We start from the raw sequence: 27895 nt of genomic DNA, 5'->3' as shown, positions 1-27895 counted from the left end.
TTATAACGAACTTCCGGATATAACGAACTGTTTCTTGGTTCCGTCCATTTTGTGTTTATGTGTTGTACTTATGCATAAAACGAACTACGGTTATAACGAATTAAAAATGGTGGTCCTTTTGAGTTCGTTATAACCGTAGTTTAGTGTTTATCTAAAAATGAGGTGTTTGTCTGTCTACAATGATACCCAAGTCATTCTGTGTTAACATTACTCTCGTGAAAATCCGCTCTTGACATAATATAGAAGGAGTGAGTAAGTTGGGTTGAACGCCGCTTTTAACAGTATCCCAGTTATATCACGGCGTGTCAGCTTAATGTGGGAGGAAAGCCCGAAGTGATGCAGGTTTGAGACGTTTACCACTTCGGTGAAACCCTAGGGCACGGGTATGGTGCTGACAAACCTAGAAACATAATCAGGACGAACCGGGATTTGAACACACAATCATAGGTTTCTGTCGTGCCCAAAGGACGCAACTCTGCACAGCGAATCGCGGCGCCTTAGACGACTGGGCCACCCGTGTCCTATAATAGAAGGACTTGGCACACCTAAAATATCTTTGTCAATCATTGGCCCAGTGTGATTTAAATGTTAAGAACATAACACACGTGACAAGAACATTTATTACATTACAAGGGTGTAAATTTTTAACTTATTCACGAATTTTGGAATACGGTCGCTTTAAAGGAAGAACGGACATATCACGGTAGTCTGAAAGTCTCAATATTCTTAATATTTTCCTTGACATATTTAGAATCCATTTAACTTCCGGCATCATCATTGTTGTCTGGTCTTTTCATGGAGTGCGCTGGACCGGGTAGCCTTGTGGTTAAAGCGTTCGCTCGTCACGCCGAATGCCCGGGTTCTTTTCCCCAACAACGGTACAATGTGTGAAGCCCGTTTCTGGTGTCCCCCGCCGTGATATTAATGGACTATTGCCAACATGGGGATAAAAAACTCACTCACTCACTCACTCTGTTTATGGATGTGTTTCCAGGTCAGATCAGGCATTTTTAAAATTTTGAGTTACGGATTATCAAACTGAAAATTTTGAATTTTATTATTTGAAAATTCGGCAATTCGAATTAAAAACAAATCCTTTCAGCGGGACTTGGGGCTGTGAGTTTTATTTGGGTTGGTAGATGGATATGGAAATGTAATTTATCTGTGACCCGTGAAGATTCGGGGTACAATAAGTCTTCAGCAACCCATGCTTGTCGTTAAATACGACTATGGTTGTCGTAAGAGGCGACTAACGGGATCGGGTGGTCAGGCTCGCTGACTTGGTTGATGAATGTCAAGTTACACGGTACGCAACACAAAGGCACGTCTCTCTCTCTCCGCGGTTAACCACAGCTACACAAAAACTGCAACCTGCTCGTCCACACCCACCGACGCCACAGATGACCCAATTCAACGGAAAACCTGGCTCCGCGCCAAGGGGAATCCCCTCGTGTCGTAACTGCTGGTAATACCAAAAGAGTCCGATCGAATAATTATGTCCGAGTGTAGTTACATGTCTACATATCTCCATCTATGGTGTTGTTACGGTGATAAATATATACATGATCTAAACTGGGTCAATTTCTGCAGATGCTCAACAGCGTGAATTATCTGAATGTATTTATAAAACACACCACGGTAAAACCACCATGTCATGTCTAAAAATAGACTGGGAATACCAGCTTTACACATTTAACCGCAGATGACTCCAATTTAACTGCGTAGTTCTTTCCATTTCAACACAACCTTCGTCTTGGGATAAACTGTATCCTTCAACAAAAATCAGCTAATTGTAATAAATTATTATAAAATATCCGTTACTAAAGGGACCTGTTTCAAATTATTTTTCATGGGTTGTCTAAACACATAAAAACAGAACACAAGACTCCCATTAAAATAGGACTCCTTTCATAGAACAAAAAATATCCGTTTCCAATAATCGTGAGCTCGGTTATCTCGAAGTTTTACTTGTCTCGAACCTTCCAATTTTGACATAAAGACGTGAGGAACATTCCAGGCTTACTGTGATGGCATCACACGTCGCCCTCACTTGGGGATTCGAACCCGGCTGGTCGGCTTGACGAGTCAGCCCTCCAACCACTATGATTCCCACCGCTCTCGATATACAGTTGAACCCCGTTGTTCCGAACTCGTTGGGAGTTGGAGACAAAGTTCGATTTATCCGGGGTTCGAGACAACCAACAAAGTGAATTTCCGACAACCAACCGTCATGTTATGGGAGATTATTACATGTAGAGGACCCGGGAGGATCCGGGGTAGAATAGGTCTTCAGCAACACATGCTTGCCGTAATAGGCGACTATGCATCGGGTGGTCAGACTTGCTGACTTGGTTGATGAATGTCATCGTATCTCAATCGCGTAGAGCGATGCCAAGATATCAATAACCGGATTGTCTGGTCCAGACTCGATTATTTACAGACCACCGTCATATAGCTGGGTAATTACTGAGTGCGCCGTTAAACAACAAACAAATAAATAAACAAACTTGTAAAGGTTAACTCATATATCTATTCTATGAATAGTTCAAAAAGAAATGAAATTCAAATATCATATAATAATTTATTCACGATATAGTAATATTCAATATAAATAACCAACAGAGTTTTGTGACATATTCTGTACACGTAAAACACTGGGTGTTCGTCATCAGATGTAATGGGAGTGACTGAGTTGGGTTTATCGCCGCTTTTAACAGTATTCCAGTTATATCACGGCGTGTCAGCTTAATGTGGGAGGAAAGCCCGAAGTGATGCAGGTTTGAGACGTTTACCACTTCGGTGAAACCCATGAGCACGGGTATGGTGCTGACAAACCTAGAAACATAAATGGGGCGAATCGGGATTCGAACCCACAATCATAGGTTTCTGGCGTGTCCAAGGGACGCAACTCTGCACAGCGAATCGCGGCGCTTTAGACGACTGGGCCACCCGTGCCGCCAGATGTAATGGGAACATCATATCCCCATTTAAAAAGAAAACTTGTGTGTCAGACACAAGGTCTCCAATGTCATTTTCAGCACTTGTTACCTAGCATACCCCGGGGTTTACATACACCCGGTCGAAAAGTGTCCTGATGGGCAGTCACACTACCACACACTGTAGTCGTAGTCACAAGGTGTTCACATAGTCACAAAGTGTTCACATAATCACAAAGTGTTCACATAATCACAAAGTACTCACACCCCCAAACCGCCGATTCAGTCCACACACGACCCGATAACCAGGACCCCACATGCTATGTCCTTGGTGTTATCATGGCCCGGCATCAATACCTTGACATGTTCACGTGTTCGGGGAGACTTTTTAAACGATTGACATTTCAATATCCACCTTGACGTTATCACGTGTTTTCAAATTGTTCCGAGGCGAGAACATCACAAATGGCTTCTTGAAGGGACTTGGCGGGGGCCGCTCTCGCCGAGTCTGCGATGGAGTCATCTCCATTTATGATTTCACAACTGCATCCCATTTCAAGCATTTCCTGGAGGTCTTGCGCCATGTTTGCCTTCAGCTGCTTAATTTCTCTCACCAGCTGTTTATTCTCACGCTCCAAATCCTTTACCTCCTAAAACACAAATAAGGAATATGCATATTTCTAACTTATACAAAGAAAAAAACATAACTATAATTTTCTACAATACCGACTTTGTACAATACAATACGGTTTGTAACGTACGCAGTAGCCACAAACATCTACGTGAGTGAGTCAGTTGGGTTTAACGCCGTTTTTAACAGTATTCCAGTTGTATCGCGGCGTGTCAGCTTAATGTGGGAGGAAAGCCCGAAGTGATGCCATTCTCAGACGTTTACCACTTCGGTGAAACCTACGAACACGGGTATGGTGCTGACAAACCTAGAAACATAATCGGGGTGAACCGGGATTCGAATCCACAATCATAGGTTCCTGGCATGCCTAAGGGACGCAACTCTGCACAGCGAATCGTGGCGCCTTAGACGACTGGGCCACCCGTGCCCCCTAATAGAAGGACTTGGCACACTTAAAACATCTTTGTCAATCATCGGCCCAGTGTGATTTAAATTATAAGAAAATAATTCACGTGACAAGAACATTCGTTACATTACAAGGGTTGAAATTTTCAACTTATTCACGAACTTTGGAATGCGGTCGCTTTAAAAGGAAAGACGAAAATATCTCGATAGTTTGAAGTTTATATATCTACGTGAAGGAGACATACCCTCTGAAGATTCTGGAGATGTTGCTCTCGCTTTTTACGGCTCTTGACTGCGCTCTCTCGGTTCTTCATTTTTCGCGTGGTAGCTTTCGTCTTCTCTTCTTCACTGGGCTAGAGTGGAAAAGATATATAATTAGGAATCACAGTGTGATTGGAAGTTCATAAATGAATATCTCCCCTCACAAAAAAAAATAAAAAAATTGTTCAACATTATCGGATCAATAGCATATTTCTGGGGCCATTTTGAAAATTATACTGACATCTGTCCATTGCACCCCCACACCATTACACGCACTGATATATGTCAACCAACCACCAAAACCACCTGCCGAAAGTCCTGAATGACAAAATCATTCTGTGATGGATTAAATGTAAAAGGTCTGTCTGTTATTTATTTATTCTATAAATCTCACCTCGCCTATAGGTCTGTCCTCAAAGGAAACCTTCAGCTCCCCCTTCCCTTCCTTCAGCCTCTTAAGCTGAATCTTGTTCTTTAGTTCCAACTTGAGGAGTGGTCTCACGGAATTCTCCTTGACCGCAGACATCGCTGCCCGCTTCGCCTCATCAGAGGCGTTAGTGAACCTCTCGCCGAACCTCGTAGTAAAGATCTCTGTTGATGTTGATTCTGGGGAGTCTCCGTTCTGGACTTCCGGTTGGATCTCTGGGTCCTGCAGTTCCCGCGGGTCGTCCTGCAGTTCCTGTGGGTGGTCCTGCCGGGTGTGATCAGGGGGAAGGGACGGTGGGCGTGGTGTCAACTCAGTGAACGTGAGGACATCACTTGCGTTCTGGGTTTCATCCACCGACTGGTAAGCAGCCACCTCCATGATCTCCTCGCCTCCCTGACCTTGACCACACATATCGTTCTCACAATCGTCTGATTGTATCATCTGATAATACACCACCGGTTCGACACCTTGGGTGTCATCTGGCACTGCTTGGAAATCAACACCAACAGCCTCGGCATTAGCAGGTTCGTACTGGATGTATTGAACAGATTGATATGTTGTTGGGTCATTCTCTTGCGCCGCAATAACAGGTTCTTCGTCCAGTCTTATAACAGGTTCTTCTTCCATTCTTTGTATGGCGTCAATGTCAGCGACGACTGTGTTATCGAACCGGACATCTGCCCCATCTTGGCTGGCCTCTTCTGGTGGCCGCCTGTAGCCTTCTATGTTGAGCATCTTGCACTCAATATCATTTGGGTAGGGGATGGGCTCATTTAGGAATCTGATAAATGAAGCCGTCTTTCCGTCTTTCCCGGTCACCAGCACTCTGGGCAGATCTTGAGGAGACGCTTGAGGGAAATGATCTTTGCTAGTCTGCACTGATTCCAACACTGTAGTCGGTATGTTGTTTGGGTACGTTGGTTGAGGCAACGGCTCTCTGAATCCAGGTGAAGGTGACTGAAGAACGTATTGTACCGGAGTCTCAGGTGATCTCGTCTCCACTTCAACCGGAGACTGGAATTTAGTCTCTGTGTTCACAACAACTTGTCTCTGGCCCTCAAACACAGATGTACCAGCGTGGAGATGATCGATTGTCGCTGTGGCGGCCTGAGTCGGAGTGACAGCAGGTTGAGGTAGTGAGTTTGGGACTGTCTTCGACACAGTCTGGGCATTTAGTGTCAGACCTTGCGGAGGGTGAGCGTTTGAGATTTGAAAACTGAAGCCAAAGTTTCTATTACTTTCTTGAAATGTCAGTCCTGAACTGGAAGAGAACTGAGGAGTGCGTGGCTCGGGGCTCAGTTCTGTCTGGAAGTCGTAAAACAAAATGGGAATTAGTCATGGGCTTTTGTACACACTGAATATCCTACAGGAAACTGACGAACAGTATACAGTAAACTACGGCTATTACGAACACCCTTATTACGAAATGATCGATATAAGGAACTAAATTTTGTCCCAGCCATTTGTTGTATATAAGCTGTATATATGCTTATAACGAACTACGGTTATTACGAACTACAATTAGTGGTCCCTTTCTGTTCGTTATAACCGTTGTTTACTGTACATGTATACCTGACCTACCTCTAATGTGCAGTTTCAGTCACGAGCAATTCGACTAAACCCAAACATATCATACTCCTTTATCTCGACATGTTGTTTAAAACGAAGTACGAAGTAGCTGTACTGTTTGTCTCGAAATATTGAAAACTATAAAGGGGTCCCCAGGACATCGTGTCAACAAGGCATTATTGGATGTAGAGTTCACTAACCTCGCAAAAACGAAGCATTGATAACCCGACATGTATTAGATGGCTTCCAGGATATCGTGTCAACGAAGTATCACTGAGTGTGGAGTGCCCACTTACAAAGTTGATAAGTCGAACCGCCCAACATGGTTAGATTTGAAAGGGAAAGACATTAGAAGTGAAACATCACCAACTCGAACTTCACAACTCATATATCAGTTCACACGATGTAACTTTACAGTCTGTATGAATATTTACAAAACCGTTTGTCTCGAACTACGGATTTCTCGAACTGAACTTTTCCCAGGACTTCGATTTAAAGAGGCTTAAATGAAATATTTAGTTGTCATATGAAAACCCGCCTATACGAAATGTGGAAGCTCGGCCTCGACCCGGAAGAACATTAACCTCCGGAATCCGGAACACTCAATAGGTGCCTTGTTCTATTTGTTTGTAATGTCCACTCAATTTGAGCACCAATTCATATTTGTATATGTGTTGATATAAAATAAACACATTCTATTAAAAAAACCGGAAAGTGAAGATAACGAATATTTCAAACACTGACGGGGTAAAAGATGTGCTTAAATAAACACATGGATTAAACGTGTACACTGTCCGTATAGACGTACTGGTATGATGAATAGATTATTAGTTTCACAAACGTAGCCTGAGACGGAACAATATCAAATGAACAATCCGAAATAGCCTTGAGTTTGATTTCCTAATAAATTATCTTATCGAGACAGACAGGTCAAATTGATTAATGTCTGCATGTAATCTATTGATAAGTAAACAAACATGGTAAGACTAGACACTAAAATATATTTACGACTCTTGTCTGTTAAGTGCTGTAGTATAATGTCATAGATGATTAAAGCCTTTGAAAAAGGGCGTCAACTCTAAACACTTATCAGCGACAAATATTTGAATATTGAAACATGTAAATTATAAATGAGTATTTACAAAGGCAATGATATTAAATAATAGGATATATAAATAACCATTAACAACGGTTTGCCTTTTAATCCAGAATATTTGTAAAAGTCCCCAGGAGATTACTGTTAGCTATATTTCGATTATCCGCAGAGAGGAGATATGAACATTAAGACACCCCTGTACTTACATCAGAGTTGTCAGGTACAACCGACGTTGTCATTGGGGACCGGTACTGCTGCCCACATGTCCTGTATTTAAACATGCTGTAGACGATGTTGTTGAGGTCGGTGCTGTTAAGACTTGGTATTTCCAGTGCCATTGTGGAATTATTGGAATGTCGAGACGATTTGATTCCGTGTTCGTCTTTCACTCGGTCTGCAGTTTTCTGTTCTGACTTTACAGTTAAACCAGTCCAATGTTGTGAGCCAGCCATTCACTGTCAGTCACGTGATGTTTTGAACCAATCAGATTCAAGAAAGTTGGTCTTGTGAGAATTCACGGATTAAAACAATAAGGAAATCGCAAATTGTTCTTGTGATTCGAGTAATTGCGAGCTTTGATTTACTCGACTCTGTCACAGTTTTATCCTGTTTCTGCCAGTATGTGATGCTCTCTATCGACGTATTCAATCCATTAGTGAACGTCGATATAAATACCGCCAGGTCAGAAAATGCACGTCCATCACAATCACACCACAAACGGCAACTGAAGCTCTGGGCCTGCCCGAATGGTTCTAAAAATAGACGGGGAAAACCCAAGTGACATAATACGCTATAGATGTGAAGCTGACCTACAAAAACTGTTATTCTTAGCGCAGACGTCTCGGGCAAACATTGCCCTTATAAACGGAACATAGCAGCCTTATATACTGATCAACATTCATGTGTCACCGACGCAGAACAGAACAGTTCTGTATAACACTGACAGCGCTATCAGCGGTATAAGAGACACGGTCTGTTCACCATCGAGACCCCCTATAACGCTGTGTGCACGTACTCAATATTTCTAGCATGTAGCGTGTGTATGTGTTGTTTTGTGTGTGTTGTTTTGTGTGTGTGTGTGTGTGTGTGTAATGTGAAATGAACGACGGGTGATGAATTGGGTGCGGCTGTTTAAGACAGGGATAGGAGACGGCGTAGTGAGTTTGGGCAGTACAATGTTTTCATCCCCGCTGTGACCTCGCCTTGACTGTCAAACGTGTTTACAGGAAGCAACGTCATGGATATCGTCGACGCGGAAAGTCATATGAGAAACCACGTGACCAGTCATGCGCGTTTATAGACGGCGAAACGTCCCGCGTTACCCGTGGTAAATTTCCCTTCCATCCTTCATCGTCAGTTCAGGTAGATTTGGCCATGAGTGAATCTGACCGTCTTAAAACAGCATTCGGTTACTATGGCAACTGCCACGTCACGCCCGTAAGAGGCGTGAGGGTGGTCAAGTCGTCCGAGGAGCCGCAGGTTCGCGTCTCTTGGACACTAAATGAACTTGTGATCGTGGGTTCGAATCCCAGCTCGCCCCGTTTATATTTCTTGGTTTGTCAGCACCATGCTATGCCCGTGGGTTTCACTAAAGATGTAAATGTTTCAAATTTGAGATTAAGAAAAGAAAAGTGGGTTTACTAAATATATTTAATTAATGCCACGATTACGGGGCAATTTAAATATTGAAAAGGTTATATAAAAATAACCATTAGTTTCTGAAATCTGTAGGTGGGTTGAAATGAAATGGGGTTTAACGTCGCGTTCAACAAGATTATTGCACTTATCTTACGACGTGCATGCTTTCATGTGGTTTGTGTGTGTGTGTGTGTGTGTGTGTATTTGTGTGCGCGTGCACTTGTGTGTAATGCCGATTTTATAGCGCTAATTCCATCCACTAATCTAATGATAAGAGCATATTTGTCAATAAATATAGTTTATTCGCTAAAGGATACACAAAGTCAGTCAGTAAAACGTTATTATAAATACACATGGTAATATATGGTCAGAAGAAATAACGAAATTAAAATGGGCTATATTGCAAGAATATGTATGCTATATATTACTGACTGGACACGCTGCATATACATATGGGATCAGCCAAGTGTGTATATTTCAAAGAATCACTTCTAACTGTTATGTGTAAACACATTCCATGATATGTATGGATGATCAACATTTTTTTCTGCGGATTCCTTAGTCTCTCAAACAATCGCAATTAGCTATATCACTCAAAAGAAGTTAAGGACCACCCGATTCTTTCATATCACTGCCCGGCCGTGATATTGCTGGAATATTGCCAAAAGCGGCTTAAAAAGCCATACTCACGCATTCCTATTACTGTAGTTAACCTGTCATGACATGACAGATTAACTGAAGTAATATGAAGGGTGGTCCTTAACTGCATGGCAGATTATCTATAGTCATATGAAAGAATCTGGTGACCCTTAACTTCTTTTGTGTAGCCTATATTTCATTACAGTTGACCTGCCCTCGTCTCGCTGCCCTCTATAATAAGGATATACCGTTGAGATAACACCACCATGTGTCTTCTAGATGTGAGTGACTGAGTATTGTTTTACGCCGCTTTTAGCAGTATTCCAGCAATATCACGGCGAGGGACACCAGAAATGGGCTTCACGCATTGTACCCATGTCGGGAATCGAACCCGGGTCTTCGGCGTGACGAGCGAACGCTTTAACCACTAGGCTACCCGACCGCTCCTTTTCTACATGTGCCAGTGACCGGCCACTCGCCTCTTCTGCCATCCTAATTTTGTATTATTAGACCACAGAATATTTGATTTCTTGTTTCCAAAAAACATTGAAGTTTTAGAAAGACACCTCAGATCATTTTGTTAGGTTGATAAATAAATATATGAATTGAAATTATTTCCTACATATCCATTCATTTCGATTCAATTTAGAATTAGTTTATTGTATTCAATGATATATATTAAAGATTTGCATAAGAGGTATGTAAAACAGTGTCATCCGACGTATCGATAACTCATTTTATGTAACAGATTTTCTTAACAATAGTGTTGTTCTTCTACAACGGATGTACGACATTTTTATACTACTCAAAAGAAGTTAAGGGCCACCTGATTCTGATATGAAAGAATCGGATGGTCTTTAGCTTCTTTTGAGCTGTATATATAGAATTGACAACTCGTGTTATCGTTATTTTCACAGAAGTATCAAAGACTTGCCACCATTTCATGCGTGAGCATCACACCGGCCCCATGTGACATGCAAGTTTGTTGCGTGTCTTTCCGGGCATGCGTATTTGAACGTATGCGCATTGGGTTTGCGCAGACATGTCATTTGCAGAATTATATTTGCGAATTCAGACCTTGGCTTCCGAAGCCAAGTATTTCTCTAGAGCGTCCAGCAAGTCCTTGATTCCCATCTGGTTCGGGGGTTTCCGGAAGCCCGTTGCCAAGTGACAAATGCGTCTGTCCCAACAGTGTTGCAACACGTCCCTCACCTTTGTGCTCTTCTCGACCTCTGACCTCAGTTTCTCGACCTCTTTCTCAGCCTCAGCGTTCTCCTGTTAGTTTGAAATATGAAAAAAAATGTAAAGTTTGGTCTCGTACTTTTATCATTAAATGTATAACACTATTTATTTTTAACGTTTCGGGACGTGTGGCACAGTCGTCTAAGGCGCCACAATAAGCGGTGCAAAGTTGCGTTTCTTAGTCGTGCCAGAAGAATCAGACTCCAATATTCGACAATGATCCTCTGATTTGTCGGCACCATACCCGTGCCCCTGAGTCTCATCCAGTGACCTGTGACCTGTGACCTGTGACCTGTGACCTGCATCACTTTGGTCGTTTTCCGCGTCGTCAAAGGCGACGGAAAACGTGTCACTCGCCCATTTCAACGCTATTTGGACAAAAAATTGTTTTTATTGTAAATCAAAATGTCATATCAGTGAAAGCATTATCAAGTGATGGAGTACATCACTATTCAAGACTACCTGGATCAGCCGCTTCATCTTCTCCTGGCGGTGTAATCGGCTCCTGTTGGCGGAATCCTTGTTCTTTTGCTTTCTGAGAACAATCTTCTGTTTTTCTTCTTCGGTCAGCTAAACGAAAGAGTTATCGGTTATCGATTTCAGATATTGGAAATACTTCATAAGCATTAAAACAAATATTTATGAAATTTCAAAATAGTACATCAGGTAAAGTATTCTCCTACCTTTCCAGCTGGTTTGGTGAGGAATGAAACCTGCAATTCCTTCTCTCCTCTCTGGAGCCTCTTGAGCTGAATCTTCGACTTCAGTCCCTCTTTAACTGAGACAGATGTATATACTTCGGGTGCGGCAGTGGCTGTGGCGCTGTTCGTTTCCGGTTCCGGCGACGGGATATTTCCGATGAATGACGACGAGGCTGTGTGCTGTTGGTATGGGACGCCTAGATCTGCCAGGTCCATAGTTACATCGATCATTGTCTGCGTTGAAATGAGGCTGGTGGCTGCAGAATTCTGCGAGGGTGCAGACAGAAAGTCCCCGATTTCCAAATGCACGGCACTTGAATTGGAGGTCAAAGGATCCATCGGTGTTCCCATGATGGCGGATCCCGACTCAGAAATGGACCATTCAGCCCTGGTGTTGTTCATAGAAGGATCCGTCGTTGATCCAGGGATGGAGGATCCCGACTCCATCATTGAGTCTGCAGCTGGAGATCCGTACAGGGGCGAGAGGGTATGCGCTATGGTGCCATCAGGAACAGAGGGGACACTATCATACGTGCCCGTTCCAGAAGTAGGCGTCGGTTGGTTAGCGGGCTCACATTGACGGATCCATTGCAGCAACTGGTTCAAGTCATCATGTGATAGATCAGGTTGCAACGGAACAGCTTCGTGTATAGGGGAGTCAGCAGCAGGTTGGACGTCTTTAACGCCATTTGTAAATGAGGTCTGCGACGATGTTTGTAGCTGTTCCGGGTTTTGCATCATCATCTTTTGAGTCTGTGTTTGGTGCCTGTTAATCTGCATGGCAGTGCTGCCTGGTGTCCCCATCGCTTCCGAGAACAAAGGGAGGAACTCTGTGTAAGGTATGCCACCAAGGTCAGCATCAGTGGCCAGAGGAGCCATGTTGGTAGAGTAGACATCCTTGTCCTCTTGGTAGTTTGCCACCGTTCCGCACTGAGTCAGTGTTTCAGGCTGGGTGATGTAGGCTTTGTCCATGGTGATAGTTCTGTCTGGTTCAGTAGCCTTCGTAGGTGTAACTGAATAAATCTGTTTCACACCAATATGTTTGTCTGGATTGCTCTCTGATTCGATGTGATGCATCACGTGACCTGTCTTTTCGATTCCTGATTGGTTGTCAACCATGGAAGCGCCAGACACGTCAAGGGGACTTCCTTCAACCTTTGAAGGTGGAAATGTTTAATTTATCATTCACATCTATTTTTAAATATGAGTAACGGTCATGTAAATAAAGCAATTAACATCTCGAGATGTGTAAAATAACTCTCTGTTTCTTTCCATAATGTAATTGTTTAAATAACGTTGCATGTTTTTGGTTTCGTTCAGAAATGCACATTGCTCAACCATAGAATATATAAGCCTTGATTAATAATAGTAGTTATAAAAAAGTGATAGGGGCCTCCGTGACAAAATGAATTGCCCATCGTTTTCATATGAAATACATAATGATTATGAAATGTAAAAGAAAGTCAGATGGTACTGACATTTTCTAGAGCAGTATAACGGTATATCATGCGGATACAGAAACCTGATCTCTCACCTCACCATATTCCTGATCCAAGTCGGGGAAGAGTATTTCCTGGTTCCACGCGCTGTTGTCGGCAAGAAGCGCCTTCAGGTAGCTTGTGGGGTTGTCCGTCACCACGCAGCTCATCTCCTGTACTCGTTTCTGCAACCTGGGGTCCATTGTTACTTCCTTGTCCGATTTCTGCTGAACGCCTTTATACCGTTGTTCTTCTTCACCCGTCTACGACGATTGCTCTCGAGTCAGTGTTATCCGTAACAGATATGCTGCATAGATTCTATCTTCAGCGCCAGCTTGGTCTAAAACTTTCATTCATAACGCCACGTCATTCAGTGATGGAGGAAACCAGTACATGAGTGATTGCATCATCCTGCTGGCCGTGCCTCGTGACGGCCCTCTATCACGCGCCTGCATTTTAAAACATGAAGATATTTAACTATCTCGTGTGCGCTCTATTTTCTTCCTTGATAGAAAACATTCAAAGGCTTTCACTATGAAGGCAAATGATTTCGTTTTTTCATGTCGTTTCAATATAAAAATAGCTGCATTTGGACGTTTACACTGAAAATGGCCAATGTCAGAAATCCTGTTACTCTGCATAATACTAAGTAGGTTCGTTGTATGTGCACTTTAAGCATGTCAATCTCTCCTGTATAGGAGATATACTATTGTGTAGTATTTTCTGATATCACATTCACTATGCATACAGAGGCGCATCCTAAATCAGTATTAAACTCCGTGGTTCATCGTTGATTCTGAGCGCGTACAGTGCGTTGATTTCAGTGCAGTTTGTTTAGTGCTTGTAAGCTGTGCGTTTAGTTTAGATTACATTTTAATCAGCAACAAAGCATTCCTCATTTTCTCAGTAGCAGTCTCCTGTTTTTTTTTTATGAAATCGGTGCTGGATTAGGTCCGGGTGTCTCAAGCTAGTATCACAAGCCACACGGCCCAGTGTAGACAACCGTTAACATTGTAGGAAGGTAGCGTCGCCCTGTCTCCATTCTCACAGCCTTCCTCCACACACGTCACAGCGTGGTGAAGGGAGGTGGGTTTGACGTCGCGTTAAAGATTATTGCACTTTATGACAGTGTGCAGTTGAAATGAAATGGGGTTTATTGTCGCGTTCAACAAGATTATGAACTTATCCACCGACGTGCATGCATTCATGTCTGCGTATGTGTGTGTTTGTGTGCGTATGTGTGTGTGCGTGCGTGTGTAGATGAGGCAAGAGTATTATGCTTTCTCTCCCCCTCTCTCTCGCGCGCGTGTGTGTGTATACACTTGTCCGGATTAATGCCTGTGTGTATGTGTATACACTTGTCCGGATTAACGCGTGTGTGTGTATACACTTGTCCGGATTAATGTGTGTGTGTGTTAGTATACACTTGTCCGGATTTATGCCTGTCCGGATTAACGCCTGTGTGTGTGTGTTAGTATGTTTGTATACACTTGTCCGGATTAATGCCTGTTCGGATTAACGCCTGTGTGTGTGTGTGTGTGTTAGTATACACTTGTCCGGATTAATGCCTGTCCGGATTAACGCATGTGTGTGTATACACTTGTCCGGATTAATGTGTGTGTGTGTTAGTATACACTTGTCCGGATTTATGCCTGTCCGGATTAACGCCTGTGTGTGTGTGTGTTAGTATGTTTGTATACACTTGTCCGGATTAATGCCTGTTCGGATTAACGCCTGTGTGTGTGTGTGTGTGTTAGTATACACTTGTCCGGATTAATGCCTGTCCGGATTAACGCCTGTATGTGTGTGTGTGTGTGTGTGTGTGTGTGTGTGTGTGTGTGTGTGTGTGTGTGTGTGTGTGTGTGTGTGTGTGTGTGTGTACCATCTTTTAACGCCGTTTGGTATAATGCTTGATTGTTGGTTTGTTGTTTAACGCCACACTAAGCAATATTCCAGCTGTATGACGGCGGTCTGTAAATAATAGTTTTGGTTCAATACTCCCAATGACTAAATTGTATATTTAAACTGTATAAGAGACCATGTCGTGGGACGGCCTCTGTAGTCTAATGGATTGTGTAAGAGGCGACTAACGGGATCGGGTGGTCAGGCTCGCTGACTTGGTTGATGCATGTCATCGTATCCGAATTGCATTGATCGATGCTCATGATGTCCATCACTGTATTGTCTGGTCCAGGCTCGAATATTTACAAACCACCGTCATATAGCTGGAATATTGCTGAATGCGGAGTTAAAAAACAAACAAACAAAACATGAATATAATTCTGTTATGTGTAAACTGACGCGGCATTGGAACGTTCTTTGAAAGTTCTTAGTGTATAGATCCAGTAATATTTAGTATGTACCCAATTCTTGCAGGGATACGTTTACAAATACGTGCGTACAAATACTAATATATGTACACACACACATATATAAATATTATTATTTATACGCATTATGAACTATATTCGAATCTATATCTCGCCAACACAGACCACATTCGTGACAACTCGTGTCATTCCGTGATATCCCGTTACGGAAAGGTGCGAATTGTGAGGAATACACAGTGAGCTGACACAGGTCACGGGAGAACAACAGAATATTTTATTTAAGTCACATAAATAAAAAAACAAACACATTCAGATAATACAAGACAACATATTGCACGCGATCATCGAAATCACAGATGATTGTACGTGCATTACACGTTGACGCATTGGCAGCAACAGCCTTGCAACATAATATTGATGATTATGGAAATGTTTTGGAGATACAATTTTGATTGATCTATCATGTGAGCGTCATTGTTGTGACTTTCGTCTGATATACAAAATAATATTGTCCCGTGCAGGAGGGTCGCAGCTTCATACAGGAATTATTGTCTTTGTAATGTCGCGGGTCTCCTCCTAACCACCTTAAAATATGCAGATCTCATGCTAGCCACTTTGAAATATGCAGATCTCATGCTAGCCACTTTGAAATATGCAGATACTATGCTAGCCACCTTGAAATATGCAGATCTCACGATCGTCACGCCGAACATCCGAGTTCGATTCCCCACATATATTTACAATATGTGAAGCCCATTTCTGGTGTCCCCCGCCGTGATATTGCTGGAATCTTGCTAAAAGCGGTGTAATTCACTCACTCATGCCAGCCACCTTGATATATGCAGATCGCACGCTATCCATGGAATATTTAGAACGTCCTGTTAACCATCACGTGATGTTCCGGATTTAACTACGCAGCACCACAAACAGTATCGGAATCTTGTGAGCCACCACCGTGTCATTGTGAACATCTGTAACCACCACACACACGGCTAGCGCCTCAGACAGACAGTAGGCTAGCGCCTCAGGCAGACAGTAGGCTAGCGAGTCAGACAGACAGTAGGTTAGCGCCTCAGACAGACAGTAGGCTAGCGACTCAGACAGACAGTAGACTAGCGACTCAGACAGACAGTAGGCTAGCGACTCAGACAGACAGAAGGCTAGCGCCTCAGACAGACAGTAGGCTAGCGCCTCAGATAGACAGTAGGCTAGCGCCTCAGACAGACAGAAGGCTAGCGCCTCAGACAGACAGTAGGCTAGCGCCTCAGACAGACAGTAGGCTAGCGCCTCAGATAGACAGTAGGCTAGCGCCTCAGACAGACAGAAGGCTAGCGACTCAGACAGACAGTAGATTAGCGACTCAGACAGACAGTAGGCTAGCGACTCATACAGAAGGCTAGCGACTCAGACAGACAGTAGGCTAGCGCCTCAGAGAGACAGTAGGCTAGCGACTCAGACAGACAGTAGGCTAGCGACTCAGACAGACAGTAGGCTAGCGCCTCAGACAGTAGGCTAGCGCCTCAGAGAGACAGTAGGCTAGCGCCCCAGACAGACAGTAGGCTAGCGCCTCAGAGAGACAGTAGACTAGCGACTCAGACAGACAGTAGGCTAGCGCCTCAGGCAGTAGGCTAGCGCCTCAGAGAGACAGTAGACTAGCGACTCAGACAGACAGTAGGCTAGCGCCTCAGGCAGTAGGCTAGCGCCTCAGAGAGACAGTAGGCTAGCGCCTCAGAGAGACATTAGACTAGCGACTCAGACAGACAATAGGCTAGAGACTCAGACAGACAGAAGGCTAGCGCCTCAGACAGACATTAGGCTAGCGCCTCAGAGAGACATTAGGCTAGCGACTCAGACAGACAGTAGGCTAGCGCCTCAGACAGACAGAAGGCTAGCGCCTCAGACAGACAGTAGGCTAGCGCCTCAGACAGACAGTAGGCTAGCGCCTCAGACAGACAGTAGGCTAGCGACTCAGACAGACAGTAGACTAGCGACTCAGACAGACAGTAGGCTAGCGACTCAGGCAGACAGTAGGCTAGCGCCTCAGACAGACAGAAGGCTAGCGCCTCAGACAGACAGTAGGCTAGCGCCTCAGACAGACAGTAGGCTAGCGCCTCAGACAGACAGTAGGCTAGCGACTCAGACAGTAGGCTAGCGCCTCAGACAGACAGTAGGCTAGCGCCTCAGACAGACAGTAGGCTAGCGCCTCAGACAGTAGGCGTGCTGGCGGAGATTGGTGGCAATTGATTTGCTTTCCTCTTGCAGCTGGGCCTTGACTCTCAGAAGCTCACTGCGTTGCTCACGGAGCTGTCTGGCTTTCTGGAAATACATGGAAATAATTACAATCATCACCATAGTGAGGACTAAACGAACTCGCGATCATCACCACAGTCAGGGATTTTCTTCTGCTGAATGAGGAAATGAAAAATATTTTTGTCACTTTAATTTTTTTTCTGCCGAGATACACAGTATTTCTTTTTCTATGGAATGAAAAACAGAAACTGTTTTCCTCACTTCACCTTTCTGTCGGTCAAGATATACAGCATTTCTTTTCTGTGGAATGACCGTGGAATGTTTTAGGCTTATCAGCATGCCCTGTGATTAATATATCAGGCAAAGTTAATTTTATTATTTTCTTTTTAATGATCATATTTTTTCCCCCTTATAACAACTAACACAGTCAGCATCATGTAGTATGAAGCATATTTGAAAAGTCTAAAAACACATCAGAAGGTCACACTATCACCGTCCTTCAGGAGACCCGTGAAGATCCGGGGTAGAATAGGTCTTCAGTAACCCATGCGTGCCATAAATGGCGACCATGCTTGTCCTTAGAGGCGTCGAACGGGATCGGGTGGTCAGGCTCGCTGACTTGGTTGATGCATGTCATCGTATCCCATTTGCGTGGATCGATGCTCATGATGTCAGTCACTGGATAGTCTGGTCCATACTTAATTACTTACAGACCGCCGTGCGGCGTTTAACAACAAACAAAAACAGACAAACAACTTAACCAAACTTACAGCTTCCAGTTCCAGTTCCTTCTCGTATTTCTTGTCCCTGCATCTCTTGGCCGCCAGTCGGTTCAACAACCGCTTGCGTTCCTTGGAGTCAAGAGTCCTCAGGTATTCCTGAAAGAGAAAGCGATTATCTAATTGGTTTTGACATTTTACTGCAAAACCTCGTCAATCCGGACATTGCCCTACCCAGTGAAAAAAATATATTCCGGATAAACGAACCATGAATGTGTAATAATATTCCTTTAATTGTACATGGAATGTTCTTAACGGTAATTGTCCGGATAATAGAGTTTCCGGACTAACGAGGTTCGGGGATATTTATATCTATTGAACCTACGACCACGTGTCCATTTGATATGAAAGACAGTAAACTGCTAGGCAAAATAAAGTATGAATCAATGTTTTGATGGTTTGTACAAATGAAACAAACAAGACATGTTAATTCGATGGCTTTGTATTTGACATGGGTATCATATCTATGTCTTAGACCTGTAGTATGTAGTATAGGCGACTGCTTTCAGCCTATTAATTTTTTGATAACCTATGCATTGTTTGGGTCAAATTCAATTTTCAAGAGTAAATTTTCTTTTGAATTTTCTATCAAAATTTATATATACTTGTAACAAGATAAATATAGAAATTGTCCCTAACAAGTTACTTTACCTTAAACTCTTGCGACGTTTCGTCCATGGAACTCTCAGAGACGCTGGACCTCGTCCTCCGAACCCTATTCCGTGTCTGTGAGCGAGTCTGCATAGATCGACTTGCGTCCGGGGTACCGAGGTCTATATTGCGTTCCCCAACAGCACAGTTGGGATCTCGGATCGTAGCCATATCATGCAACTGGATTGTCTCCAGTGCCTCGGGACCTTGACTGGACATTAAACCTGCTTGACCAGTGTCCATCAATTCCCCATTTGTCCCAACTGGAGAGTCGTAACCCTGCGCCAGTTCAGTTAGTTGAGAAAGAACTGGTAGAGTTGAACCACCATTTTGTATGGCCGCGTACGAGTTGTTCAGTGACATGCTCATGGTGTTGTCATTGGTGTGGTCGTTGGTGTGGTCTTTGGTGTCAGATTGCGCCACATCCGGCTGCATTGACGATACAGCGGCACCCGAGGACACAGGGTTGGCGACAACGTTGATGATGTTAATTAGCATCTGTTCTGTAACAGTACCGCACGTCTGTCCAAATGTGGCAACGTTTTGCGGGGCCACCGAGGTAATCTGTCCACACTGAGAGTCTTGTGCGACACGCTGTGATGCCGCGCCGGTTGCGGGCGGTAGAGTCCGACGGTGAGGCGGAAGAGTCATGTGTGCTTGGAAGGCAGCCTGGTGATAAATAAAAGTGGGATAGTAGTGTTGATCTCATTTACGATTCGTGTTTCCCTTTATTACTGATACAACTATATAAAACCAAATAAAAATCAGTTGATCGAAGTATGTACAATAATGGATAACTTCTCGTGGATGTTGTAATTTAAACTTTCACCCCCCCCCCCCCCCCCCCCCCCCCCCTCTCTCTCTCTCTCCCTCTCCCTCTCCATCACTCCCTAACTTCTACTCTCATATACATATCTTCCCTTCCCGTTGTCCCAGGTCACTCTCTCCCTCACCTATCAAGTTCTCACTTTCTCCCATCCCTCCTTCCCTTTTTCTCTCCTCCCTCCTTCTCTCTATCCCCCTTCTCTCTCTCATCGTACATTACTTACCGGGTCTCCGAAATCAGTGGGATCTGACGCCGCAGAGCTCGGTACAATAGTTAGCGCGCCCGAGATAAACCCGTCGAATAGTGTGTCCATGTTGGCGTCAAGCGACGCATCATCAATGTGTAGCTGGGCAGGTTGATCCATTGATACCCTCCACAGAATACACAACGAAATATCTAAAGTTACCCTGTTCTTCGTGTAGCATGTGCTTGTAGCCTCGACACACCGTATGTCCTGCTCGACACTCGAAAACATTCATGGGTATTTAATTTGACGTGGGTCTAATTTTAGAACAAGTCGCGATCTGTTTCCCAAAGCGACACAAATTCACAGTGAAATGTCAGTACTAGGAATAGACCGTGTCAACCGTGAAGCATTACTATTGATGAAGCGTAATTGATTAATATTTCATTTCCGATTTTTTTATTAAATAAAAAAGGAAGTTTGATCTAGAGAGTAGTTGGTGTTAATATTTATTTTTCTATCACCGTATTGGTGACATCCCTCGTATGACAGACCTTGATACTTGCATATTCTAAAAGGTTATCAATTTACTATTATTCGTTTTTAAGGTAAATTTCAACAATGGTTAAATTGATATACGAACACGTGCGTATATTTCAAATACAAATCCGAATGTATTTTAAGAAAGGCGTAATGTTCAATTTGATCACATAACGTAAAATTGATTGGGTTTGTATTTGTCCTTGTGTCATTGGTCTGAAATATACACAACGCAGATAATTTGTCACGGAAATGTATTTCATTGTTAAACAAGTCTCAACATATTCCATAAGCTACAACAGCCCCTGGGTGATGGGCTGGATTCTACATGTCTTTGGTGATTAATACCGGGACAGCCACTCTTGAATGGGCTGTGCGGGACTTATTGATCACATTCTGCATGTATTAAAACATGTTACACGCTTGTGACTCCCTCCAGTTGATAGCCCGAGAGAACCGGTTAACGTCCTGTAATGTCGCGCAGCAGGAAAAGTTAAAGAACAGCAGTTGATCTGTTCAGGTAACTTCAAACTGTAACATAGCATGACCCTTCAACCCAACACCGTCGATATCAACTATATTAATATACTTATACTAATATTTTATATGCCATTCAAGCTCTTTTGTAGCTTCCGGAATCACGTACACTTCGGCCCACTTTAACTGTAAAAACCACAAAGATAAACTGCTGCTGCTGCTGCTGCTACTACTACTACTACTACTACTACTACTACAACTACTACTACTACTACTACTACTACTACTACTACTACTACTACTGCTACTACTACTACTACTACTACTACTACTACTACTACAACTACTTCTGCTACTACTACTACTACTACTACTACTACTGCTACTACTACTAGAACTACTTCTGCTTCTACTACTACTACTACTACTACTACTACTACTACTACTACTACTTCTACTGCAACTACTACTGCTACTACTACTACTACTACTGCTACTACTACTACGACTACTACTGCTACTACTACTACTACTACTGCTACTACTTCTACTACTACTGCTACTACTACTACAACTACTTCTGCTACTACTACTACTACTACTACTACTACTGCTACTACTACTACTACTACTACTACTTCTACTGCAACTACTACTGCTACTACTACTACTACTGCTACTACTACTACTACTACTACTGCTACTACTACTACTACTACTACTACTACTGCTACTACTACTACTACTGCTACTACTACTACTACTGCTACTACTACTACGACTACTACTACTACTACTGCTACTACTACTACTACTACTACTGCTGCTACTACTACTACTACTACTACTACTACTGCTGCTACTACTACTACTACTGCTACTACAACTACTACTACTACTACTGCTTCTACTACTACTACAACTACTGCTACTACTACTACTACTACTACTACTGCTGCTACTACTACTACTACTGCTACTACAACTACTGCTATTACTACTTCTACTACTACTACAACTACTGCTGCTACTACTACTACTACTACTGCTGCTACTACTACTACTACTACTGCTACAACAACAACAACAACAACTACTACTAGTACTGCTACTGCTGCTGCTACTACTGCAACTACTACTGCTACTACTACTAGAGGTCTGATCAATACCAGCCGAACACATATTACTGTTGTCGATTGCTCAAGGTAACAGTTGGATCTTTGTGGACATCGGAAATTAGATCCACTTTTATGTATACTAGTCAAATTTTGATAGGGACATTTCAGTTATTTCTTATAAACAGAACTGTCTGTATCAACGGTGGGCAATGAGTCCAACGCGCTGTGGGTTCGAATCCCGGTTCGCTCCGATTATGTCTCTAGGTTTGTCAGCACCATACCCGTGCTCGTGGGTTTCACCGAAGTGGTAAACGTCCGAGACCTGCATCACTTCGGGCTTTCCTCCCACATTAAGCTGACACGCCGTGATATTAACTGGAATAATTTTAAAAGCGGCGTTAAACCCAACTCACTCACTTACTCTAACGGCATATATACGTGAATATAAACAATATGTCGCTCTTATCCAAATACAAAACATCATGGACGTTAATCATATTAAATTTCTCTCTCGTTAAGCTCTGGTATAGAAATATGAAGTCACATGCTTTTCATGGTTGTTTTAAAAATAATTCAGACATTAAATAAACTTTTTATCCCACGCTCACAAGACAGGACCTGCACTGTCACAGTCACGCGATACGGAACTTTCTCGTCTCTGTGTAGTACTGACAACAATTGAATCTGTCAGTTGAGTTATTGTACTTCCGTCTTGTTCTTCTCGAAAACAACATATTGTTGATTCTAAAATTAAATAAAAACAAATTCGATTCGGACAGACACATGCAACGATACAATAAATATCCATATAAAGTCAAACATGTGTCGAACTTATGGTTGTCTCGAAGTAAAAGCTTGGTCCTTGCGTATATTTAATTATCATTTTTGGTTGTGTCGAACTTCGGATAACTCGAAGTATTTACGTAGGTCCCTTTAACTTCGACACGCTGGTGTTTGACTGTGTTATCTAAACGCATTGCATATTCTGCAAACATTGGCCTTGCGTTTTGGACATTGGAGCTTTAAGGACATGCCAGTATGAGTGAGTGAGTGAGTGAGTATGGTTTTACGCCGCTGTTAGCAATATTCCAGCAATATCCCGGCGGGGGACACCAGAAATGGGCTTCACACATTGTACCCATGTCGGGAATCGAACCCGGGTCTTCGGCGTGACGAGCGAACGCTTTAACCACTAGGATACCCGACCGCCCATCATGCCAGTATTAGGGCGGTTGGGTAGTACAGTGGTTAAAGCGTTCGTTGATCACACAGAGCTAGGGTTTATTTCCCACATGGTCATGTACATAATAACGTGAAGCCAACTTCTCGTGCCACCACAGATGCTTCACTGTAACACTGCTAAACGCGGCATAAATACCATCCTCACTGTGGCGGCGAAAGTGGATGAGTGAGTTATGTTTTAACAACGGTTATAACAAGCTACGCGTGGATCACTTACCACAAATATATTGTGAATATCCGACCAAAAAAAAAAAAAATTAATATCATTATGTCTACAACTGATTGTGAATTAATTGAACGTCTAGCTATCTATATCTATCAAGCGATGTCACTTCGTAGTACATTATTGTCACAACAATAACAGCTGTGTACATCACGTCCATTGTAATACAAATGTAACTATGGGCCGATGGCCTCATTGAAATCGAAGAGTTATGTTTTAAGCCGCATATTTTGGAAATACAGTATTTCAGTTACATCACGGTTTGGGATAGCCTTGCTCCAAGTCTGTTCTGAATGATAAGTCCATGTATATATATATATATATATATATAGTATTTCTATCCTTATAATAGGTAACCTCCAGATAAGGACGCGTGTCTTTTATAGGGACTACTTTTATATTGATATTTATTCTACAAATAAACCTAGTCTATTAAACTATTAATTATTGGCTTAGAGACTTGTGCAAGTCTAGGTGTGGGAATTGGGCATTGTGCTGAGAAACCAACGGTCATAAACAGAGCCAATCATGGATTCGAACCAATGCATAGCGGATCCGGGAAAATCTTGGGGACGCAACTCTGTTTGAATTGTAGATTCATTAGAAGTAGTGGTAGAGTTATTAAAGGTATTTGAATAGTACAAGCTTGCATTGTTGAGTCTTTGTGTAGTAGTGTTTCCAGCATTATTAGTTGTGGTACTAGTAGTATTAGTATTAAAGAGGTACTGGTATTGGTAGGGTATAGATAGTCGTGCTAGAAGTAGAAGTAGTGGATGTAGTAGCAGCAGTAGTGATAATAATAGTAGTTGTAACAGTAGTAGCAGCAGTAACAGTAGTGGTAGTAACAATAATAGTAATAGTAGTAGCAGCAGCAGTAGCAGTGGTGGTAGTAATAGTAGTAGTAGCAGCAGTAGCAGTGGTGGTGGTAGTAATAGTAGTAGTAGCAGCAGCAGTAGCAGTGGTGTAGTAATAGTAGTAGTAACAGCAGCAGTAGCAGTGGTGGTAGTAATAGTAGTAATAGCAGCAGCAGTAGCAGTGGTGGTAGTAATAGTAATAGTAGTAGTAGCAGCAGTAGCAGTGGTGTAGTAATAGTAGTAGTAGCAGCAGTAGCAGTGGTGGTAGTAATAGTAGTAGTAACAGCAGCAGTAGCAGTGGTGTAGTAATAGTAGTAGTAACAGCAGCAGTAGCAGTGGTGTAGTAATAGTAGTAGTAACAGCAGCAGTAGCAGTGGTGTAGTAATAGTATTAGTAACAGCAGCAGTAGCAGTGGTGGTAGTAATAGTATTAGTAACAGCAGCAGTAGCAGTGGTGTAGTAATAGTAGTAGTAACAGCAGCAGTAGCAGTGGTGTAGTAATAGTATTAGTAACAGCAGCAGTAGCAGTGATGTAGTAATAGTAGTAGTAACAGCAGCAGTAGCAGTGGTGTAGTAATAGTATTAGTAACAGCAGCAGTAGCAGTGATGTAGTAATAGTAGTAGTAGCAGCAGCAGTAGCAGTGGTGGTAGTAATAGTAATAGTAATAGTAGTAGTAGTAGTAGTAGTAGTAATAGTAGTAGCAGCAGCAGCAGTAGCAGTGGTGGTAGTAATAGTAATAGTAGTAGTAGCAGCAGTAGCAGTGGTGGTAGTAATAGTAGTAGTAGCAGCAGCAGTAGCAGTGGTGGTGCGACTAACATTGCTTTACGCCGTATAAACAATTTTACAGCTGTTCGAGGCGAAGTTGCACCAGTAGACATAGTAGTAGACATAGCAGTAGATGGAGTAATAGTTGTAACAGTTTCAGCAGTAGTTAAACGTATTATTATTAATAGTAGTTGTAGAAGTGCTTGTGTGTGACATTCACACACTGACAATTCTATTTGCCCCTATCAGATACTTGTATCACATGGACTTGCTATTGGATGCGTGGTTGCGTCAGTGTGAATCTCGCGTCATGGGTTTTTCCAGCCCAGCGTTTCCTCGAGAATAGAGGGATGTGGTCATTGAGGCGCGTTGCCGTCGGAACTCAATCTATTTCTGTACATGACAGCAACGCGTTACGTGTAAATGTGAAATGAAGTAGTGCGTTGTGTGTGAATGAACTGTCAAAACATTTCATGTTCCGTAAGTTGACTGCCTTTGGGTATTTACTACCGTGTACCTGTGAGTGAATGAGTGAGTTGAGTTTAACTGTCCGTTGAACAGTCTTACAGTCATATCACGGCGCGTCAGCTTAATGTTGGAGGAAAGCCCAAAGTCATGCAGGTCTCAGACGTTTAACATTTTAGTGAAACCCACGAGTACGGCTATGGTGCTGACAAACCTAGAAACAGAATCAGGGCGACCCGGTATTCGAACCCATAATCACAGCTATGACGTAGATTTATTTGTGATCTGAGGGCCAGAGGAAAGTAACCGAAATTGTTTTCAAGTTATTGGAAATTAAAAGAACAGTTGTTACATTTGATTACATCTAATTACCAATTACCCTTTCCTGACACAGTTTTGTGAATGGTAATCTGTGGCTAGGTAATTTTGGGTAAACATAAATTGGTTCAATGTAGTCTGGGGTGAGAAATGAATTTGCCACTTGACCCATACCATATTTGCAATGTTGAAAAAAGGAAATTTGTTGACTTTCAAAGATAAGATGTCTAAGATACTCACCAGCAGTTGTGTATTATGCGATGTTTTTTAATTTCTAATTTAAACCAATAAATTATATTTAAAAAAAATAAAACCATGTAGAAGTATACTTTGAGTGCTGACTTAAGCGTCAGTACAGTTCATGTTTTGGATATAATATAATATTGCTGACTTAAGATATGTTTAATAATATTGAAACTTAAACATATAAGAACCTCAAATGACAGGTACAGTTTCTTTTGCTCTTGAGTATATGTACAGCACACTTTAAAGCGTCGTCTTCATGATACATAGCGATGTTTTGGATATAATATAATATCGCTGACTTAAGATATGTTTAATAATATTGAAACTTAAACATATAAGAACCTCAAATGACAGGTACAGTTTCTTTTGCTCTTGAGTATATGTACAGCACACTTTAAAGCGTCGTCTTCATGATACATAGCGATGTTTTGGATATAATATAATATCGCTGACTTAAGATATGTTTAATAATATTGAAACTTAAACATATAAGAACCTCAAATGACAGGTACAGTTTCTTTTGCTCTTGAGTATATGTACAGCACACTTTAAAGCGTCGTCTTCATGATACATAGCGATGGTTCTAGCATGGAACATTTTGTGTTTGGGCTCGCGCCGCTTAAACAGTTGAACAGTATAAATGTTACAGTGGAGCCCCCTTCAACCGGACGGTAGAGTTCTCCGTGAAATCTAAACGAGTGTCCGGATAAATAAATTATAAGTACAGAGTATTTGTTTGTTGTTATCAGCAATATTTCAGCTATATAACGGCGGCCTGTAATTTATCGAATCTGGATCGCACAGTCCAGTGATTGATATTGTGAGCAACGGTCCACACTGTCGGGATATGATGGCACGATATAATCATACTGAGTTTTCAATGTGGATATAGGTTTGTTGTAGACTTAACCGCGCTATAACGCATTGGGAGCTTTTGGTATCGGCCAAGATTTTAAATGAAGCGGCATGGCTTGGGTCCAAAGTTGAGGCCTGTTTTTAAAATATAGCATGGCGCTGTTTTTACACACGCATGTTTTTAACATCATTATGCTTTCCCCTCAAGTATAACAGTACACTGAAAGTGCATTTAAGTGCTACAACATTAGCATTGCGAGTCACAAAGGTGTCGTTCCCTGGAAATATATTTCACGTCGTGAGGAGATTTCACCTCACATCAAACATGACGGTGTCATTATTTTTTTAACCCACATACTATAGAAAACGGCGACTGACTAGTATAAGAAGTTGAATTAAATCTCCGAGGAGATTTTAGAGTAAAATAAGTACTTCTAAGTGCCGCTGTTATATAGCCATAATATTTCTGACCGCGGCATAAAACAATGTACAAAACACAACTCACACTTACGTTCTGAAAATACTACACATTTATTAAGTCTTTGGAAGGAATATGTTCCTATATCAACATAAATGTTATCTCAAAGTTAATCCAGGGGACAAATACTTTATTCCCACTGTCTTGTGCGGGGGACACACACAAACGTTAAAACACTGCCAGGATCCGCATGTTGTGGGTTCGAATCCAACATTCGTTCCCATTCTGATCCTTGGTCTGTCAGCGCCATACACGAGCACGTGGGTTTCAC

The 27895-nt window shown here is 42.4% G+C and overlaps 3 protein-coding genes across 4 annotated transcripts; all 3 read right to left on the bottom strand.

The window, feature by feature from the left end:
• Window positions 1-2567: 2567 nt before the first annotated feature.
• On the bottom strand, window positions 2568-7949 carry LOC139467995 (uncharacterized). The gene is made up of 4 exons (XM_071249626.1): window positions 7532-7949; window positions 4628-5965; window positions 4218-4325; window positions 2568-3586 (listed from the first exon to the last, which is right to left on the bottom strand). Exons 1-4 carry the CDS (start codon window positions 7775-7777, stop codon window positions 3362-3364), a joined length of 1917 nt encoding a protein of 638 aa, XP_071105727.1. The 5' UTR covers window positions 7778-7949; the 3' UTR covers window positions 2568-3361.
• A 20-nt stretch (window positions 7950-7969) lies between these two features.
• On the bottom strand, window positions 7970-13359 carry LOC139467996 (uncharacterized). Of its 2 annotated transcripts, XM_071249629.1 has the most exons (5): window positions 13080-13359; window positions 11528-12700; window positions 11307-11414; window positions 10815-10877; window positions 7970-8077 (listed from the first exon to the last, which is right to left on the bottom strand). In XM_071249629.1, the coding sequence occupies exons 1-5, from the start codon at window positions 13224-13226 to the stop codon at window positions 7970-7972; spliced, it is 1599 nt and encodes a 532-aa protein (XP_071105730.1). In that variant the 5' UTR covers window positions 13227-13359. The 2 variants fall into 2 exon arrangements, with proteins under 2 accessions (XP_071105730.1, XP_071105729.1); XM_071249628.1 differs by lacking the exon at window positions 7970-8077 and having other exon boundaries at window positions 9298-10877.
• Window positions 13360-17405: 4046 nt separating this feature from the next.
• On the bottom strand, window positions 17406-20311 carry LOC139469010 (uncharacterized). Its single transcript, XM_071251145.1, has 4 exons — window positions 20083-20311; window positions 19034-19702; window positions 18374-18481; window positions 17406-17669 (listed from the first exon to the last, which is right to left on the bottom strand). The coding sequence occupies exons 1-4, from the start codon at window positions 20221-20223 to the stop codon at window positions 17550-17552; spliced, it is 1038 nt and encodes a 345-aa protein (XP_071107246.1). The 5' UTR covers window positions 20224-20311; the 3' UTR covers window positions 17406-17549.
• Between the last annotated feature and the right edge of the window lie 7584 nt (window positions 20312-27895).

Source organism: Haliotis cracherodii, unplaced genomic scaffold (assembly GCF_022045235.1).
Source record: "Haliotis cracherodii isolate W230 unplaced genomic scaffold, xgHalCrac1.p SCAF_2, whole genome shotgun sequence".
Lineage (NCBI taxonomy): Eukaryota > Metazoa > Mollusca > Gastropoda > Lepetellida > Haliotidae > Haliotis > Haliotis cracherodii.
Note: the sequence above shows the minus strand (reverse complement) of the source record. Positions and strands in the feature narration are given on the sequence as shown.

Coding starts and splice junctions, on each gene's coding strand:
- LOC139467995 (XM_071249626.1), bottom strand. CDS start 7,777: ATGGCTGGCTCACAACATTGGACTGGTTTAACTGTAAAGTCAGAACAG. Junction 5,966..7,531: donor TTGTACCTGACAACTCTGAT/GTAAGTACAGGG, acceptor TACGACTTCCAG/ACAGAACTGAGCCCCGAGCC. Junction 4,326..4,627: donor AGGACAGACCTATAGGCGAG/GTGAGATTTATA, acceptor TTTCCACTCTAG/CCCAGTGAAGAAGAGAAGAC.
- LOC139467996 (XM_071249628.1), bottom strand. CDS start 13,226: ATGGACCCCAGGTTGCAGAAACGAGTACAGGAGATGAGCTGCGTGGTG. Junction 12,701..13,079: donor TGGATCAGGAATATGGTGAG/GTGAGAGATCAG, acceptor CCACCTTCAAAG/GTTGAAGGAAGTCCCCTTGA. Junction 11,415..11,527: donor TCACCAAACCAGCTGGAAAG/GTAGGAGAATAC, acceptor TCTTTCGTTTAG/CTGACCGAAGAAGAAAAACA.
- LOC139469010 (XM_071251145.1), bottom strand. CDS start 20,223: ATGGATCAACCTGCCCAGCTACACATTGATGATGCGTCGCTTGACGCC. Junction 19,703..20,082: donor CCACTGATTTCGGAGACCCG/GTAAGTAATGTA, acceptor ATTTATCACCAG/GCTGCCTTCCAAGCACACAT. Junction 18,482..19,033: donor AAACGTCGCAAGAGTTTAAG/GTAAAGTAACTT, acceptor TTTCTCTTTCAG/GAATACCTGAGGACTCTTGA.